We start from the raw sequence: 22,093 nt of genomic DNA, 5'->3' as shown, positions 1-22,093 counted from the left end.
GAATATCTTCACATGCTTTATTATTAATGACATTTGCTTGGTTTTCACAGACTGGGTCACAAACAATATACCTTTTATTATCCACTTTACCTGTGTATTGGCTTATATTATAATAATATTGACAATAATTCATAATGTTTACTGTATATTTTATTGTGCTTTAAGAAGAAAGCTAATTGTAGCATGCTATGAGTCGAAAAAACCTTATGATTCCAGTGTTGTTATATTTTTAGAAAAGTTGACACGTTATTGAAATCTAGTCTTGACAAATCACTTAAGAGATGTCGAGCTTTCTCCATTATATTTAATACAGTAGAAACTGTATTTGCATGCTTACATTTGCCCCCAATAGCTTTTGTTATATTACTTTTTCTCTCATCATCATCATCATCATCATCCAGTGTCATCATTAGAAAATCATTGAAATAAATAATCATTTTCCATTTTGGTTTTCCAGGCAATTATAAAACAATTTTGTTATGCTTTTTGTGGCCATTACCCGATATTTACCATCCAACAAAACAGGCCTGTTAAATGACCCACTTGTTTTGGATGATTTTTCCCTTTGCATATCAGACTTAGCAGAACCAAGCAGTGTGATGTTAGATCATTTTAATGAACTGATGATTTAAATATGACGAGTGGTGCTGCCGTGGGGCTTGTAAACAGTAAATGATCGTTACGACTTCTGTTCTTGTTTTTCATTCGTTACTAATAGCACCAACACCCAGCAGAATGTTTATTTAGTCCCACGTGACCGGTGCTGATGAAATTTCCCTTCGTGGCATCACTGATGTTGCTTTTTCAATTACTGATGATGCCTATATTAGTGAGAGAGATGGCCATAGTTGAAATGTTCAGGACAGATGGAGGCATGTTGTCAGTAAATATAAGAGTTTGAGCAAATAAAATCACCTTTCGCTGCACATTTGTTTTGACATGCGTTTCGTTTGTGCGTGCGACTTGGGATTTTCGGTGGCTTTTAAAGGCCTGTTTTCCATGCAGCTGTGACCTGGGGTCATTCTGGTGAGATGTCACCCTGCATGAGGCGCAAATGGATTTGACCTCAATGGAGAGCTGGTCATCGACCGCCAGGCGTTTTAGTAGCATCTACAGATCGCATGTGGGGAACAAGAAAATGAGGTTGGAAATATTGGGCTCTGAAAGAAAAAAATTGTGCTGCACGACGGATTCGGCAGCTGTCAAGTTGTATCACCGAAGTGAGATGAAATCTATTATAGGCAATCTAATTAGCTTCTGCACTGTGAAGCCCTAACAGGCTATGTCACATTTTTAATGCTCAGCACATGCCAGGGTTCAAACGCGCACTGTTCTGACGTTTGATGCCATAAATTGCCGACTAATTATTGAAGGTTCCCATTTTAAAGCATAGTGCATTTCGTGATAGTGTTGGTAAGTGCGTGAAGTCCCTGATGTTGAACGGTTGGTGTCTGTGCATAACATACAGAATATTAAACAGATTACGACTCACAGTCGGTAGCGGCTGGTCAATAGAGAGCCACCCTTTGTTGGCCACACATATACATAAAATAAAAACAATAATAAGAATAAATGATATATATTATTATTTATATTTGGTTTCGCTACATGTGCCATTTGTCTGTCCTCATGTCTTAATACTCAGTGCTGGGGTAATAGCGAGATCAAATCAATATTTAAATACAGTAATGTTACATTATAATGTGTAAAAGATAGCTTTGTAGAGCCTGCCAGTTAACATTATAGCGCCACCCTAATGCGAACTATGTGTTGACAATATGTTACCCTGGACCACAAAGTCACCAATATACACAGTATGGGTCAAATTTATCATTTTTTAATTCCAAAAATTATTTGGATATTAACTCTTTTCCCGCCATTGACGAGTTATCTCGTCAATTAAGAGAAAACGCTTCCCTGCCAATTACGAGAATTTCCGGCTTTTCCGCAATACCGCTATTATCCACTTTCACAACTTATACAACCCCGAAGTAACGCCTCACGGGAAAGAAAAAGAACTCTGTGTATGTCTTAAAGATCGCTCTGCATCTGATCTCATTCAAAAGTCCTTCGCAAAAATGGAATTTTCTCAGCTTTTTGCTCAAAATTTTGTGTTTTTGAAGAAACCTACCCCTATTTGAGAGGTGATAAAAAAAGAAATAATGAAGGTAGGATGAAACTTTTTTGTTTGAAAGCAGAGGGTCTGTTCTTTCATTCAATATAGTGTATGTTTATATATTTAAAGAAGAACATTTTCTGGAAGGCATTAAACTTTGTGAAAATCATGAAACATCCTGGCGCTGGCTGGCAACTTTTTTTTTAAACGCTGGCTGGGAAAGAGTTAAGTAAAGATCATGTTCCATGAAGATATTTTGTAAAATTCATACCTTAAAAACAACAAAAATGTATTTATCATTAGTAATGTATTGCTAAGGATTTCATCTGGACAACTTTAACTCTTTCCCTGCCATTGATGAGTTATTTTGTCAATGAAGTGAAAGCATTTGCATAATGAACGTGTACCTGATGAATTTTTATGTTAATCTGCAATACCGCGATTATCCACTTGCAGAATTTATAAAACAACTGAAGCAAAAACGTTATTAACTCATGTTAAAATCTGTGTATGTTTGATAATAGTTTTAATCTGATGTTTACCAAAATTCTTTCTCAAAAATGCTTTTTCTATTTCAGCTTTTTGCAAAAAAATTTTTTTTAAAGAAAAATACCCATATTTAAAAGTTTATAAGCACACTGAAAAAATTATTCATTTAAGCTAAAATGAATTTATTTAAGCTACATTTTAACAAAAAAATTGAAAAATTAAATTAAATAAAAAACTTTTGTTTAAATGTAGCTTAAATAAATTGATTGCAACCACTTACCTTATAAAAATTGAATGAATAGTTTTTTTAGTGCAGCGAAATAATATATAGGCTATATGATGATACCCTTTTTTTCCCATTTTGTTTGTTTGTTTATTGTTTGTTTGAAAGCAGAGGGTCTGTTCTTTCATTTGATATATTTGTATGTTTATATATTTTTAGAATTTTTTTCCTGGAAGGCATTTTGTGAAACTTTTGTGAAAATCACCAAAAATGCTGGCGGGCAACTTTTCAAAAAATGGCTGGCGGGATATGAGTTACAGGGCAGTAATTGGGTCCCAGTGCTTCTGTCAACCTAGAAAACGTGAAGAAGATCAACCTAGTAACTTAGTTGTGGTAAACCATTTTAGGCCAGCACATGAAAAAATAGGTAGTTGAAATTTGTCTACCCTTATGATGTCAGAAGGGGATAATACCGCCCCTTAATCTGCACCATCCAACCACAACACTGCCATTTAGTGCAGAGATCAACTAGTATGCATTTTTGCTTAAACCTACAAAGTGACAATTTTATCACGCTATAATAAATTATCTATATGATAGTTTGAGCTAAAACTTCACATACGTACTCTGGGGACACCAAAGATTTATTTTACATCTTAAAATAGTCTTGTGAAATATCCCCTTTAAAGGTGATTTTCTAAATATTTAGATATTTGCACCCTGAGATTTCCGATTTTCAGATCTCAAACTGAATATAATTTTATCCTAACAAACAATACATCAATGGAAAGCTAAGTGGAAATTTCAGAAAATGTACCGTTATGACTGGTTTTGTGATCCAGGGTCACATGTGTGTTCTGTATCATTTACCTGAACATAAAATGTTTTTTTGCAAAAAAAAAAAAAAGATTTTAGCACAAGCTGCCAAGCTATTTGCAGACATTATAAATGGTTATGTGATCTGGATGATGTGCATCATAAAACTCATGAAGCAAGACTTTAATAAGTGAATTCATTATAAGTGTGTATATAATCAGGAGTTGAAATTAATTAAGGTATAAGGGTCATATCTGACTCTGATACTACATTGGCCGCGCTGAGCTGTCCATAAATCACTTTTCTTAATTTAATTTGAACGGTTTATCAGATGGGATGCCCACAGTATGTGATCCACCACCTGTTATTTTACTTACAAAGTTAGAAATTCATAATGAAGGTGCAGCCGGCAGCACCGTGTGTAGTTGCAGTTAGCGTTTTTGATGAAGTTAAAAATAAATAAGCAATAGCATTGTGGAAAATGAATACACTCCTCTCCAACCACAGGCAATTCTATCCAGACAGGATTTAGATTTCTCAGTGGACCTCTGAGGGAAAACAGTAAGTAATTTGTTTGGTAATTTTTACCGAGGATGTGTAACAAGAAAACACAGACATGTTTGATACGAGATTAAAATCACGAAGTACTTATGCGCATCACAAATGTACCACGCCTGCTTGGGGAAGATGAGTCTTTTTTGCTGAATAGAGCTAAAATGTAACAAAAATGTCTGACCCCTATTACCAAACACATGCTGAGACGTCCTGTTAGGGAGAAAATGCTTCCATTTGCTTTTCCTTCTGAGTTGCTGAGTTTATTCATTTGTGTCATCTCAGTACAGGAGTGGTTTTTACATTTTGTGGCACTGTGGGACATCGTGCTCTGTTAACCCATACAACTCATAACATAACCCAACATAACATGTATCTTGTTCATGATAGATAGATAGATAGATAGATAGATAGATAGATAGATAGATAGACAGACAGACAGACAGACAGACAGACAGACAGACAGACAGACAGACAGACAGACAGACGGATGATGGATGGATGGATGGATAAACGGACAGACAGATAGACAGGTAGATAGATGGATGGATGGACGGACGGACAAACGGACGGACGGACAGATAGATAGATAGACCGATAGATCTATAGTTTTGATAGATGGATAGATAGAAGGATGGATGGATAGACGGACGGGCAGACAGACAAACAGACAGGTAGATGGATGGATGGATATTTTTGATAGATATATTTATACTTTTGATAGATGGATGGATGGATGGATGGATGGATGGAAAAATGGATAGATGGATAGATGGATAGATAGATAGATAGATAGATAGATAGATAGATAGATAGATAGATAGATAGATAGATAGATAGATAGATAGATAGATAGATAGATAGACAGGTAGATGGATGGATGGATGGACGGACAGACAGATAGACAGACAGGTAGGTAGATGGATGGATGGATGGACGGACGGACAGACAAATAGATAGAAAGACAGATAGATCTATAGTTTTGATAGATGGATAGATAGAATGATGGATAGACAGACGGGCAGACAGACAGACAGATAGATAGTTTTAATAGTTTTGATATATAGATGGATAGCTTTGATATTTTTATAGATAGATAGATAGATAGATAGATAGATAGATAGATAGATAGATAGATAGATAGATAGATAGATAGATAGATAGATAGAGACAGTAGAAAGATAGATAGATACAGTATAAAGATAGATAGATACAGTAGAAAGATAGATAAATACAGTAGAAAGATAGATAAATACAGTAGAAAGATAGATAGATAGATAGATGGATGGATGGATGGATGGATGGATGGATGGATGGATGGACGGACGGACGGACGGACGGACAGGTAGATAGATGAATGGATGGATGAACGGACGGGCAGACAGACAGACAGGTAGATGGATGGATGGACAGACGGACAGACAGATAGATAGATAGACAGACAGATCTATAGTTTTGATAGATGGATAGATAGAATGATGGATAGACGGATGAGCAGACAGACAGACAGATAGATAGTTTTAATAGTTTTGATATATAGATGGATAGTTTTGATATTTTTTATAGATAGATAGACAGACAGACAGACAGACAGACAGACAGACAGATAGATAGATAGATAGATAGAAACAGTAGATAGATAGATAGATAGATAGATAGATAGATAGATAGATAGATAGATAGATAGATATACAGACAGACAGACAGACAGACAGACAGACAGACAAATAGACAGACAGATAGTTTTATATATAGATTGATAGTTGTGATAGATGAATAGATAGATAGGTAGATGGAAAGATAAATGGATGGATGGACGGACGGACGGACGGACAGACAGATAATTTTGATAGATAGATGGTAAGTTTTGATAGTTTATATATATAGATTGATAGTTGTGATAGATAGATAGATAGATAGATAGATAGATAGACAGACAGACAGACAGACAGACAGACAGACAGACAGGTGGATGGATGATGGATGGATGGATGAACGGGCAGACAGACAGGTAGATAGATGGATGGATGGACAGGCAGACAGATAGACAGGTAGATGGACGGATGGACGGACGGACGAGCGGGCGGACAGACAGACAGACAGACAGACAGACAGATAGATAGATAGATAGATAGATAGATAGATAGATAGATAGATAGATAGATAGATAGATAGATAGATAGATAGATAGATAGATAGATTTATAGTTTTGATAGATGGATAGATAGAAGGATGGATGGATGGACGGATGGATAGTTTTAATAGATAGATTTATAGTTTAGATAGATAGATAGATAGATAGATAGATAGATAGATAGATAGATAGATAGATAGATAGATAGATAGATAGATAGATAGATAGATAGATAGATAGATAGATAGATAGATAGATAGATATGACTAGTGTCACATATATCCATGTGCATGTGAGTCTTTATGTGTATAGACCATAGACTGTAAAAAAAAGATGGACGACGCCTGTTCGCTCTCTTCCATTAGTGAAAAGTGAAGCCGCCAGTGTCCCGTTATGGCGCTGAAATCTTGGGTCTTGAGTCTGCGCAGTAGCGATTTCGGGACTAGTCATGCGCAGAAGTGAGCCGCGAAATCAAAGACGAGACGACGTTTTGGCTTCACTTTTCAGGGCTTGTGCGGCACGCTTGGTATAGACTGATCTGATCTGTTGTGCCCTCAGAGTTTTAATCTGGCGTGCCAGGGCAAAGTCAGTGCTGAATTATGTGTGTCAGCCATTAGGGAGCAGAGAGTGTGAATGGTGACTTATGGCATCCCTGCAGAAGTTCCTCTCTGGAGCGCAGAAGAGGGCTGAAAGACAAATCACTGCCTGTACACATCGTTGCCTGTCCTTGGAGTGCATTCCTACAGAGACGCCACTGTCACTGCCGTTTGCCTCTCTAGTGGGTTACACACACAAACACCACACGCTGAGGTTAAATCATGTCAACCGTCCGGTGTCTGGACGCACGCTTCAATTGTAAAAACTGTAACAGCAAATATATGGGTATTAGACATGACATCGTATGACATGTCCTGTGACTCAACTGGTAGTGTGTTAGTAGTGCAAATAGTTGTTGGTTTGACTCCAGGGAACACACACATATGGATTAGAAGTAGAGATTGAATGCACTGTGAGTCGCTTTGGATAAAAGCGGCTGGCAAATGCATAAATGTAATGTTAGAATACGGAAAATACACAGAAAATGCGTCCGGAATTTGTCAGATTTTTTTTCATTCACACTGACAATGATTTTCCGGAATCTGTACATTTACATACATACTGTACGGTAAAGCTCCCGTAAAGACGTGACGTATTTTTGTCACAGCATCTGAAGTTTGCTAAGCTAATTATCCGTGATTTCTCTCTCGAGAAACCACATGCATTTTGATGTGTGCGCGCGCGTTTAAGTGCACTCGAAAGTGTACACACGGAGAGACGCATTTCAAAAAGCAAGCGTAGATAAAAGTCTTGACAGGGCACAAGCAAACAAAATGATCTGGAAATACCACAGTATTCTTTTTCTAATAAAAACATTTGTTTATGTCTTAAAGGAATATTCCATTTTCTTAAAAGAAAAATCCAGATAATTTACTCACCACCATGTCATCCAAAATGTTGATGTCTTTCTTTTTTCAGTCGAGAAGAAATTATGTTTTATGAGGAAAACATTGCAGGATTTTTCTCATTTTAATGGACTTTAATAGAGCCCAACATTTAATACTTAACTCAACACTTAACAGTTTTTTTCAACTGAGTTTCAAAGGACTCTAAACGATCCCAAACGAGGGATAAGGGTCTTATCTAGCAAAACGATCAAGAACAAGAAAAATAACAAATATACACTTTTAAAGCACAACTTCTCGTCTAAATCCAGTCCAGGGTGACCTAACGTAAATGCTTAGTGACGTGTTACATATATAAAACGCACATTTGCGGACCATTGTAAACAATAAACTGACACAAAGACAGTAATTTGTATCAGTTGACATACAACAACGTAGGAACGGTCCTCGTTCTCAACACTTGTAAACACTGGGGCGGAGTTTCGCGTTCGGCCTCTGTGACCTCTTGACGTATTGCGTGGGGTCACGTTGGCGCATTACGGTCGGATTTAAACGAGAAGTTGTGCTTTAAAAGTGTATATTTGTTATTTTTATTGTCAAAAATGACAATCGTTTTGCTAGATAAGACCCTTATGCCTCGTTTGGGATCGTTTAGAGTCCTTTGAAACTCCGTTGAAGTGTTGAGTTAAGTATTAAATGTTTGGCTCTATTAAGTCCATTAAAATGAGAAAAATCCTGCAATGTTTTCCTCAAAAAACATAATTTCTTCTCGACTGAACAAAGAAAGACATCAACATTTTGGATGACATGGTGGTGAGTAAATTATCTGGATTTTTCTTTTAAGAAAATTGAATATTCCTTTAAGTGTATGTATAAAGTCCGAAACCAGTCTGTGCTTATTTAGTCTTAAAGAGACAGTAACCTCAATTAACCTACTTAAGTCTGTGTCATTAATGTTAATCACACAACCCAAAACAAAGAGAAAATCACTTCTGAAGCTCTAAAAAATAATTATAATCTTTAATTCATGCAATAAAGACAGTGTTATTATTCATTTGATTTGATTTCTGTACCTAATGCTAATTTTAGACCTTACTTAATGTGCAACTTTGTTCTTTTTCATAAATGTTTGTAATTTCTTTTTGTTATTATATTTTTCCCACCTTTTTTGCTGGTCTATTGTGCCAAATGCAGGCGAAATATCTAATAAAATCAGATAAAATAAGAGTCAGTAGTAAGTAATGAATCATTAGAAACCTTCAACAATGCAGTTTCTGTACTATGCAGGGACTTAAAACCAGACTGAAACACTTCATGGATGCGGTGTTGATCAAAAAATGCATTGTCCAAATACAACCTTCTCCAGTAATTTAGACAGAAATGAAAGTTTTAAAATAGGTCTAAAATGAGAAGAAACTGATGAATCCAGTTTGGATTTTCAGGTTACCTTTCCATTGTACATAAAGTAAAAGTGTATGTGCTTAGGTGCTGTTGCTGGTCACCGTATTTTTCATGCAATCTTGCAGTGTGCCTGTAGGCTCTCAAAACAGAGAAGGGCTGTTGTTAAAAATGATGACTGAGTATTCAGACCCACTTTAGCTGCACATGGCGACAATTTCATAAAGAAACATGTACTGTTGAGGTTTTGATTTCCTCTGGTTTTTGGTGGCACCTGCTTATTTCCTTTCAGATGGTGACAAAACGAACAGCTTGAAGAATGACTTCTGGTAAAACCACACCATACGGCTTTACAGAAAGGTCTGCAAAATGGATACCGACAGTGTTGTTTCATGCACAGTGCTTATACAGATCTCAGGATAAAGTGTGGCTCAGGATAAACTATGCGGCTCCATCATTTTAATTCATATCTACTGCTTGTTTACCTGTCTTTACCTCGCGTTGTGAGGATGCACAATCATTTGTGTCATTTACCTCAGGTTACAGCAAATACATTTAGTTGTACTTGCTGTTATCTGCAAACCAAGGCACGATGAGATGCGTCAAAGATACACAGAAGGTCCGGTGACAATGACTTCCTAGTGGCTGTCACCTCGTGGCTCATAACAGCAGTTTTACGTTCCAGCGTGATGGTGTTTTAATAGCCTCGATGGAGCTGGAGGGGGGTGTCGAACAGCCTGTTTTTGACAGCCCGGGCACGGCTCCCCCCACACCATAAACTATTTATCATTTCAAACCAGCTAATGAACTCGCACAATCTGAGCCATGCAGCACAAACAGCGCTGGTATGTGCGAACGCGCATGACGGCATGGATCACACTTACTGCTATCCAGTGTTAGTGATAAGTAGACTAAAGAAGTTTCGTCCGAGTGGTGCGTCCATTTCGCAGATTACGACTAATCCCCTACATCTGGTCTGCTCCGAGCACTTAGACTTACTTGTTGGGATTTCCGCGTTCACATCATGGGATTTTATTTTGGCCTCGGGTTGCTGTGTAATTCAAAGCGAATAGCGCAGTGATCTCTTAATTCAGGTTGACTGGCGTTGCTTTCGGGCTATTGGCCTTACAAGTGTCTAATTTGTAAAATAACTAGAGCTTGACCACATTTAAGACTTGTGTGCTTTGTTGGGGTCTAAAAGTGCTCTAGGGGTCTTCCGACGGAGCTTTGGTACAAACCGTGTCAGATGGGGAGTGGGGGATGTGTTAGAAATGGGTGTTGATGGATAAACATATAATGTATGAACATAAATAACCTATATTTTAAAAGTATGCTGTTAGTAGGTCAAGTTACGTACACATTAGCTGATGCTCTTTGGTCTGTCTGGGAATGGTTTTCTGCTGAGACGTTAAAAGCATTGAGGTTGCTTTTCTCTCATAGTTGTTAATTAATACCCAACACACTACATATCAGGCAGATCTGGACCCTGGGGACGAGTAAACAACTACATATGTCTGACTAGCCTGTTTATACCCGCTAATGTATGTGCACAGCTGGGAGAGTGTTTTTCCTGCTTTAAGCCCTGATAAGAAGATTAGGGTCGGGCCTAGAACAGGGCCTTGGGACACCCCAATATTTTAGCTGGGGCTGTAGATTTACATTCTCCGATAAAGGGCCCTTGAGTTAAGCAATAGTTTTGTTATACATCATCAAGTCTATTAGTAGATGCAGACTGGGAAATATTGTCCATCTGTTAGCATGTACTTAGCTATTAAAATATCTCTATATCCACAAGCTTTTCCATCTGTTTATTCATCTATGTGAGGATGCAAACAAAAGCTCCTGCCTTACACATTATGCCCCGAGCACTCATTGATATTTCACCGGCCCAAATTAACAGGTAGTTCACAATACACACCACATTTGTGGTGTTGTGTCCCAGAAGCGGCTCTGAGAGTTCAGTTTTTTGGCTTGGAGACTATTTTTGGCATGAGGTACACTGAAAATGCGTGATGCACCTATTTATCAATTTTGTCTTGCAAAATAGGTTTTTATGTAAAAAATGTGACTGAACTACTTTTATTTCTTACCTACTTTCTGTTTTGTAGGTCTGGGTTCTTGGTTAATGTCAATGAGACTTCATGTTGATTAAGTTTGTACAGAACATCATCTCTGCAAAAAAAAAAAAAGATATTTTGAGCAACATTTGTAACCAAACATTTTTAAGCACCATTGACTTCCATGGTAGTATTTTGCCTACTATGGGAGTCAATGGTGCTTCTGTTTCCTGCTTGATTACAAATATATTCCTTTGTGTTCAGCAGAACGAAGACATTTATACACTGCAAAAAAATGTCTTTCTTAGTTAGTATTTTTGCCTTGTTTTAAGCACAAATATCTAAAAATTCTTAAATTAAGATGTATTTTCTTGATGAGCAAAATAACCTAAGAAAATAAGTCTAGTTTTAAGAAAAAAATATCAAATTTAAGTGAATTTGTGGATTAAACCAGCAAAAAATCTGCCAATGGGGTAAGCAAAAAATTTTTTTTTCTTAAACACTTGATTCAAGAAAAATTCAAGAAAAAATTTGCTAACCCCATTGGCAGATTTTTTTTGCTTGTTTTTTCCAAAAATTCACTTAAATTTGATGCATTTTGTCTAAAAACTAGACTTATTTTACTAGGTCATTTTGCTCTTATACATCTTAATTTAAAAATGTTTAGATATTTTTACTGAAATTTTTACTGATATTTTTAGATAAAACTACTAAGAAAGTCATTTTTTGCAGTGTATAGTTTTGTAACAACACAAGGGTGAGTAAATGATGACAAAACTATCCCTTTAATAACTTTTTATGCACCTGTCATTCCAATATTGCATCTACATCATTCACGCTCCTGATGCACACGCTCCTGATGCAGAGATGATGTTCTGTAACCTGTAATGTATTAACAGACTGTAAAGAGATGCACGTAAATACTGGCATACACCCATACCTGTATATGTCTTACATCCAATTTATTACTTAAAAGCTTCAAAGCTTAGCATTTCTCTATTATTGAAAAGCTTAGCATGCATTAATTCACAAGAAAAACATTTCACTTGTTTCAAGGTCATCTTTCCAGTTATATTATTTTGCATTATAGTTCGTACAAGTCCAAGAAGTGACTTAAAAAATCTGTTACAGTAAAGCTACACTTTGAATCGCTTCTGAGGTCACCTATACAGTCTTGTTGCTTGTGCATTTTATTGAAAAGCCTTCAGATTTCATCCATTGTTAGCCAATATATAAAGAAAAGTATGAATCTGAACTCAGCTACATTATGGTTGTTCTCGTGGTTTGAAATCTATAGGCTGCTTTGTGCAGATGAGACGGACAGAATGTATGCGTTCATGTTTGTATTGGTGCAAAAAAACATGGGGTTTGACTTAGAGCACACTCACAATGTTTTTACAGTAACAGCTGAGGTTTTGCATCCCTGCGCAGTTGTTTTCAGTAGAAATATAAAATAATTCTTAAATTAAGATGCTTTTTCTTGATGAGCAAAACGACGCAAGAAAATGAGTCTAGTTTTTAGACCAGAAAAATATCACATTTAAGTGATTTTGTGCATAAAACAAGCAAAAAAATCTGCCAATGGGGTAAGCAAAAAAATCTTGAACATTTTTCTTAAACACTAAATTCAAGACAATTTTTTGCTTGTTTTATGAACAAAATCACTTAAATTTTATATTTTTTGTCTAAAGACTAGACTTATTTTCTTAGGTCATTTTGCTCATCAAGAAAAAGCATCTTAATTTAAGAATTTTTTGATATTTTTACTAAAAACAAGACAAAAATACTATTTTTTTTTTTGCAGTGTACGTCCTAAGTTATTAAACCCTATTGGTCTTAAGGGTAGAATACTAATACTAAACAAAAAGATTGCTCAAGAACAGCAAGATAGCTGTTTAAAAGTTTGTTACCTCTAACTTTAGATAACCAACACTTAAACTTATAGGGGACGTTTCCTGGACAGGGATTAGACTAGTCCTAGACTAAAATAAATGTAAGAGCTGTCCAAACTGAAAACAACTTGAACTGACTTTCTTAAAATACACCAGTGCCCTTTGTTTTGCCATACAATGCGCACACATAATGCTTTTAGTAAGGCATGCTTGTTAAAACTAGTATTTTCTAATTAAACTAAAACCTAGTCCTGGCGTAACCTATTCCCTGTCCGGGAAACCACCCCTTAATGTGCAAAACCACCCTAATCGCTCAGAGGTTGTTCTTTCATAGCGTTGGAAACTTCTGTGACTATGTTTCAAAGGGGACATACCATGAAAATCTGACTTTTTCCATATTTAAGTGCTATATTTGGGTCCCCAGTGCTTCTATCAACATAGAATATGTGAAAAAGAACAACCCAGTAATTTAGCTTTGGTAAACCATTCTCAGCAAGCATGTGAAAAATAGGTAATTGAAATTTGGCTCCCCCTGTGATGTCAGAAGGGGATAATACCTCCCCTTAATCTGCACTATCCAACCACAACACTGCCATTTAGGGCAGAGATCAGTTTAAATGACACACCCAAAAACGACCCATTTTTGCTCACACCTACACCTAAAGTGGCCATTTTAACATGCTATAATAAATTATCTATATGATATTTTGAGCTGAAACTTCACATACGTACTCTGGAGACATGAAAGATTTATATGACATCTTAAAAAGTCTTGTGAAATGTCCCCTTTAAGTCTTATATTTGTCTAAAATAAAAATATGGAAAAATATACAAATTAGTAAAAATACTTAAAATTAAGTTTATTTGGATAGCATCAAATACTTGGAGGAATGTTATGAGAAATCTTCAGTTGTACAGATCCTTTCATGTATTGTAAATAAAGCAAGCATGAGCGATTTAGCGAAAAGTCACAAACAATAATAACATACTGAAGTAAACCAGAGAGAGAGGTGCCGGCTGTGTCTTGAAGGTTGTGACGGTCAATTGAAGTCTCTTGTGTATGATTGTCCAGATCTCTTCTAAAACTCAAGATGAGACACAACATTGCCACTGCCATTTCCTCAGGAGAAAAAAAAACGTCAAAAAGGACACTTTAAAAATGTCTGTTCACTTGCAATTGTGATTTTCTTTCCTGTGTCAGGCTGTGGTTTCCTTGCATTTGTGTTTGTTGAAGGCCAATGTCAAAGTGAACCTGATACCTGACCTACATCTCCCAAAATAAGCAATCTCAGGCTCGGTCATGTGATGTTGCTTGTGTTTCAACATGCTCAACCTCTCTCCAGCACTAACGCTGGTATCGGTGTCAATCCTTTGTGGCTCTCACAGGTCTTAAAAGGGCCCTGGAAAGAATGCGATGCTGTTTTTGTTCCTCGGCTCTTCTGTTTCACCTCTGCCCATTCGAGAGCCTCGTCTCACCGGCGACAGATAAAAGCTCTTATCAAATATTGTCTGCGCTTAGCCGAGCGTGGCCTTCTAATCTAAACGTGTGTCTGTTCGGGGGTCATCTGAATACCGGCTGCCCACCGGACTGATGCTTTAAAACCGGGTCCGCCGCCTCGTTAAGATGCAGGACGTGAAACGCCAGCCAAATGTTTGAGAGCCCCCGATTTTTCTTCTAAACGCCCTCAGAGAGGCTCTATCACAATGAAGAAGAACAAGATTGATGGGGTGCACGCTCACAGAATAGACAAGCCAGCTCTCTCATTGTATCGGCGAGGATTTCTCTGGAGGGAAAAGCCGGGTCTCGCCCGCATCTTTGTTGCCGTGCGGCTGTGTGCGCGGCGCTCGAGGCGGAAGGGTCAGATATAAGCCCGGCTAATTCCGGCAGACAGCGGGTATTGTTGTTTTATTGAAACAAATTGATCGGAGACTGCTCTCGTCTGGCCAAGCATGATGAATTAGGCTGAGGCTTTTGTGCGCATTAATTATCTTGAAAATAAATGCGACAATGGCTTCGGTGCATGCGGCGTGAGGAACAGGGCCTTTTTTTGGAGCTTTGCTTTATTCCTCTTCGAGCTTGGAAACACAACATAGCCTTATATCTCTGAGCACCACAATCCGTTAAATCAACACCTCAGAGGGATCGTGTCTTATTACTTTCGGTGGCGTACATTCACGTGCCAGCGGATGATTGAAGCTTACGTAAAAATATAATGTTTCCTCGCTGTCATAAATGTCTTGTTTTTACTGCAGCTGTGTGCATCTTCAACTTGAGTGTCGCCTATTTAATTTTGTTCATAAGTGGCACGGCGGCACATTGAGGCACTTTGGCGAACACGGAAAAGTGTGTCGATGAAAATATACGAAATGTACAGGGCTCACGCGGGGGGAGCAGAATCCCCTGTCTAGTGAAATATTGAAGTGGCACTTGTAAAACAGCAGGAGGAACAATGCGCACATAGAAAGAGCTCCCACTGAGGAAAAAGACCCCGTGAAAAGATAAGCAAGCGTTTTATGCCCCAACCCTAGCATCCCATCAAATGTTCTTCAGTTATTGTCATACCTGCGTTTGCTGCCATATGTGCACGCATACAGCCGCACACGCTTTTGGAGATGAGAGAGTTGTCAATTCTGGGCACTTAACCAGACCGTAATATTGAGCTGTAAGGCTCATGTCTGTAGTTTCTAGTCTTCTGCCCTGTGGGGATTTGCCATCCAAGATCCTCAAAGGCAACACTGCTTATCTTGTCGTTTATATTCCAACCCATTGCCAGAGCCCTGGGCAATCACAGAAATCAGTACAAAGCGTTCATAAATTATCGGCCGTCCCCTCCTTTAATGTACACAAGCGATGCGTTTTACAATAAGAGAAACATGTGCATGCATGCATAAGTGAGGTGTAATGAGTCTGTAGCTATGTCTTATACCTATATATATTTAAGTGTTTTCGTAGGTTAAAAAATATGTACAAGCTTGCTTATGTGACCCTGCCTGTGAAAGCCCAGCTAAAGTAATTTTTTGTGATTTACTGTTTTCTGTACACACTGCAAAAAAAAATCTTAGTATTTTTGTCTTGTTTTCAGTAAAAATATCTAAAAATTCTTAAATTAAGATGCTTTTTCTTGATGAGCAAAAACGACCCAAGAGCAGAAATATCAAATTTAAGTGATTTTGTGCATAAAACAAGCAAAAAAATCTGCCAATGGGGTAAGCAAATTTTTCTTGAATTTATGTTTAAGAAAATTTTTCAAGATTTTTTTGCTTGTTTTATGCACAAAATCACTTAAATTTGATATTTTTGGTCTAAAACTAGACTTATTTTCTTGGGTCTTTTTGATCATCAAGAAAAAGCATCTTATGGAAGTTATGGTTCAGCTTTTTAACAAAGGGATTTAAACGCAGATCAACATTCACGATGAGTACACTGGACTGAAGCTGAGATTAGGGATCTCGTCACTATCCGCTCTGAAGCTGAGGTAATTTAAGGTGATGCACGGGTCAATGTATATACAACCCGCACGCGACTGATGTTTTTTAACTAACCTATCCGCAACTAAAAAAAAATATATATATACATATGTACCCGACACGCTTCATGGTCCGCATTTTTTTAAAGTAGTAATTGTTCAAAATAGTTAATTGGCATCTTTATTTCAAACGACCCAACCGACCGCGACCTGCATATCATTAAAAATATTTTTGGATGACTCGTAACTGCGGGCACCTGCTCATTTCGGATCAACCAGCGCATCCCTGGTAATTTACCAGCATACCAGAACAGCGCATCACACCTTCCTTATGATCTTATCGTCTTGAATGAGAAATCACGGATAATTAGCAAACTTCGGACACTGTGGAAACACCCTACCAAGTGCAGGACATTAAAGGATTAGTCCATTTTCTTAAAAAAAAATCAAGATAATTTACTCACCACCATGTCATTTAAAATGTTGATGTCTTTCTTTGTTCAGTTGAGAAGAAATTATTTTTTTAAGGAAAACATTTCAGGATTTTTCTCATTTTAATGGACTTTAATGGACCCCAACACTTAACAGTTTTAATTCAGTTTAAAATTGCAGTTTCATAGGACTCTAAACGATCCCAAACGAGGCATAAGGGTCTTAACTAGCGAAACGATTGTCATTTTTGACAAGAAAAATAAAAAATATGCACTTTTAAACCACAACTTCTCGTGTATCTCCGGTCCTGTGACGTGTCAGCGCGACCTCACGTAATAATTCATCACGTCAACAGGTCACGTATGATGTATTCGAAACTACGCCCCAGTGTTTACAAGTGTGGAGAAAGAGGACCGTTCAGACGTTGTTGGATGTCGAATGATACTAATTAATGTCTTTGTGTCAGTTTATTGTTTAAAATGGTCTGCAAATGTGCGTTTCATATATGTAACACGTGACCTCCCTACGGCATTACTCAATTACGTGAGGTCACGCTGGGGCTTCACAGGGCCGGAGATAGACGAGAAGTTGTGGTTTAAAAGTGCATATTTTTTATTTTTCTTGCCAAAAATGACAATCGTTTCGCTAGATAAGACCCTTGTGCCTCGTTTGGGATCGTTTAGAGTCCTTTGAAACTGCAATTTTAAACTGCATTAAAATTGTTAAGTGTTGGGGTCCATTAAAGTCCATTAAAATGAGAAAAATCCTGGAATGTTTTTCTTAAAAAAACATAATTTCTTCTCGACTAAACAAAGAAAGACATCAACATTTTGGATGACATGGTGGTGAGTAAATTATCTGGATTTTTTAAAAGAAAATTGACTGATCCTTTAAATACATCACTTGTCTTTACGGGATCTTTACATTATGTGTGTGAATGCACCCACAGATTCCGTAAAATCATTGGCAGTGCACCAAAAATGAAACAATTTCAGGCAAATCCCAAATGAATTTTCTTCAGATTTTCCATAATCTGTGTGTATAATGGCCTATTGTGTGAAAATACAACCTTGATATCTTTAAAATTGACTGAGTGAGGCCATTCAATCAATGTGAAATCAATAAATGACATCAAACTTGGATGCTCCTGATCTAAAAAGTCGATTGAGACTTTAGCATGGATTTCAAAGACAGGGTCATAAATAAGTCAGGAAGGAAGGAAGTAAAATGGTAAAATGGTGCAACTTCATATATCTTTCATAATAATGTCTAAATTTATGCACTTGCACTTGTCTTCAGGTGTTAAATAATACCAAACGAAACTTCAGCAGGCATCTCCATATACAGGATTTTTAAATGTGCGGTTATGGGAAACCTACTTTTGAATCTGTGCTATCCTGATATGTCAAATATGAGTCTACTGGAAGTTTAATCATTGCATATAACTTAGATAAGGCTTTCAAAGTTTTATTATATATTAAAACTGTAAAAAATACAACCCATTTTTGTGCTTCCATCTCCGCACTTACTTTCACAAGCCTTTCCAGCTATAAATTTCCAGCTTTATCTTGTTTATCTGTGTACTAATGTGCTTCCCTCGCTTTCTCTTTTCAGAGGATGAGCTGTAGCTATCTCCTGTGCACCATCCTGCTATTTGTCGCCGTGTTACTGGCTGTCACGGTAACCGGCATCATTCTCTTGATGAATCATTACCAAGCGCCCACCGGCCCCGACGGGCCCCCCCTCATCAGCACCAACCAGGATGAGGGTAATGCCCTGGTAACCATCGACAGGGGCGATGGCTCTCGCATCAACATCTTCATTGATCCCAATTGCCCCGACTACAACAATAACTTCCTGCGTCTTGAGGGTGTACAGACCTCTCTTCTGCACTCGCTCACGGACCACGACACTGATCTGAAGTCAGTAAAGGGCCAAGACCGCGCTCTGTTGGTTAAACTGGCAGAGGAGGTGGCCAAACTGTCCGCTCATGCCAGCCAACTAAAAATGGAGTACAACGCCCTCAGACAGGGTCAAGTTAACATCGGTCAGGAGCTTAGTACTCTTCAGTCCGAACAGGGCAGGCTTATCCAGGTTAGTTCTGTTTACTATTTCAATTTAAATGTCGAAATCGCATTCAAACTTACTATAAACATGATTTTTTAATGCACTTTGGTTCAGCTTCAAGTTCAAGTACTCTACTGTCTGAGTATAGTATGTCTCCTTCAGCCGAGCCGTTATTATAAAAGCCTTCATCAACACTGTCTGAATGGTTGAGATGGGAAAATGAAAGAAAATCACAGGCACCATTACACACAATGTCCCACAATTCCCCATGCTATGACCTTTCATGAGTGCAGCGATCGCTGATCAGTTTGAAGATTATTTACCCTTGACTGTAATTTAAGGCTAAATACTTCACATGATGCCATTTGTCAATTTTACTTTCCCAACAGTAATCTGTTTGGCATAAAGCCCTTTATGAGATTATCACGTGTGACGAACGGCTCATTTCATTTTTTCTAATTGGAACTTGAAGAAGTGACTTGCAAACTGACTAGCAGGGGAGTCACACAAAGGTGTCGTATGGCAACATTCCCACTAGACTCACCTCATTTTCAATGTGCACTTTAAGGCGAAATGACAAAACACACCGGAGCCAGATAGATAGACGGATAGACAGACTGACAGACAGAATTAATTTAATAAATTAATAGATAGATGGATGGACCGACGGACGGATAGATGGATGGATGGATGGACGGATAGACGGATGGACGGACGGATAGATGGATAGACAGATAGATGAATTGATAGATAGATAAGTAGGTTGATACAGTAAATAGATAGATAGATAAATGGATTGGTGGACTGGTAGATAGACATATAGATAGACGGATAGACAGACAGATGGATGGATGGATGGATGGATGGATGGATGGATGGATGGATGGATAGATGGATGGATGGATGAATGAATGAATGGAAGGATGGATGGATGGATGGATAGATAGACAGACAGATGGATGGATGGATGGATAGATGGATGGATGGATGGATGAATGAATGAATGGAAGGATGGATAGACAGACCGACAGACAGACGGATAAACAGACGGACAGACGGACGGACATCCGGATAGACGGACGGACAGGCAGACAGTCAGATAGATAGATAAGTAGGTTGATAAATAAATAAATAGATAGATGGATAGACAGATAGACACATAGACAGATAGACACATAGACAGATAGACACATAGACAGACAGATAGACAAATTGACAGACAGACACATAGACCGATAGACCGATAGACAGACAGATAGACAAATAGATAGATAGATAGATAGATAGATAGATAGATAGATAGATAGATAGATAGATAGATAGATAGATAGATAGATAGATAGATAGATAGATAGATAGATAGATAGACGGATAAACAGACGGACGGACATCCGGATAGACGGACGGACAGGCAGACAGTCAGATAGATAGATAAGTAGGTTGATAAATAAATATATATATAGATAAATGGATAGATCGATGGATGGATGGACGGAAAGACAGATAGACACATAGAAAGATAGACACATAGACAAACAGACAGACAGACAGACAGACAGACAGACAGATAGATAGATAGATAGATAGATACATCGATACATAGATACATAGATACATAGATACATAGATAAATAAGTAGGTTGATACAGTAAATAGATGGATGGATGGATAGATGGATGGATAGATAGATAGATAGATAGATAGATAGATAGATAGATAGATAGATAGATAGATAGATAGATAGATAGATAGATAGATAGATAGATAGATAGATCGACGGATGATGGATGGACGGACAGACAGATAAGTAGGTTGATAAATAAATAAATAAATAGAAGATAGATAAATGAATGTATAGATGGATGGATGTATGGATGAATGGATGGACGGATAGACAGATAGACACATAGACTGATAGACAGACAGATAGACAAATAGATAAATAGATAGACGGACGAACGGACAGACAGACATACAGATAGATAAGGTTGATAAATAAATTAATAGATAAATGGATGAATGGATGGACGGATAGACAGATAGACACATAGACTGATAGAGAGACAGATAGACAAATAGATAAATAGATAGACGGATGGATGGACAGACAGACGGACGGACGGACGGATGGATAGATAGATAGATGGATGGATGTATGGATGGACGGATAGACAGATAGACACATAGACTGATAGACAGACTGATAGACAAATAGATAAATAGATAGATGGACGGACGGACAGACAGACAGACAGACAGACATACAGATAGATAAGCAGGTTGATAAATAAATAAATAAATAGATAAATTAATGTATAGATAAATAGATGAATGGATGGACGGATAGACAGATAGACACATAGACTGATAGACAGACAGATAGACAAATAGATAAATAGATAGACGGACGGATGGACAGACAGACAGACAGACATACAGATAGATAGATGGATGGATGGATGGATGGATGGATGGATGGATGGATGGATGGACTCATGGATAGACACATAAACTTTCTCTGTTGATGACAGACAAACAGATTCAGACAGACAGACAGACAGACAGACACTTAACATGCTAAAGATTTTTGCTTTTTCAAACCATTTCTTTCTTCTTTCGTATTTGGATGGATGGATGGACAGAAAAATGCACATATGGAAAGACACAAAAGTTCTCTATTTAAGATAGATAGACAGACAGGCAGACAGATGTTTAACATGCTTGAGATTTCTGCTTTAGAAACTGACTAGCCATTTTGTAATGACAAATGCACAAAGATATTTCAGGGATCCCAGAAAGTGTCAAGAGCTGTGGAGCCTGATTCTCACAAGCTGCCATTTCGGCTTTGATTTCTATTGACCAAAATAATCCTCTCAAGCTATGGTATGGAAAAAATATTTTGTGAAAAAACACACAGATATTGATGTGATAATAAATAACTGGCCTTATAACAAGAAAATCAAACTTTTACAAAAAACTGGATGTTAAATTCCAGTAATTCCAATAAT

The 22,093-nt window shown here is 37.5% G+C and overlaps 1 protein-coding gene across 1 annotated transcript in view; it reads left to right on the top strand.

Annotated features, from left to right (window-relative positions):
* Positions 1-22,093, top strand: part of fibcd1a (fibrinogen C domain containing 1a) — a 155,197-nt gene that overhangs the window by 18,385 nt on the left and 114,719 nt on the right. Inside the window, exon 3 of the mRNA XM_065248381.2 lies at positions 18,633-19,112. Coding sequence (XP_065104453.1) covers positions 18,633-19,112 — 480 coding nt within the window. The remainder of the gene's footprint in view (positions 1-18,632; positions 19,113-22,093) is intronic.

The sequence above is a fragment of the Paramisgurnus dabryanus genome, chromosome 11 (assembly GCF_030506205.2).
Source record: "Paramisgurnus dabryanus chromosome 11, PD_genome_1.1, whole genome shotgun sequence".
Lineage (NCBI taxonomy): Eukaryota > Metazoa > Chordata > Actinopteri > Cypriniformes > Cobitidae > Paramisgurnus > Paramisgurnus dabryanus.
This window is presented reverse-complemented; position numbering and strand designations above follow the sequence as displayed.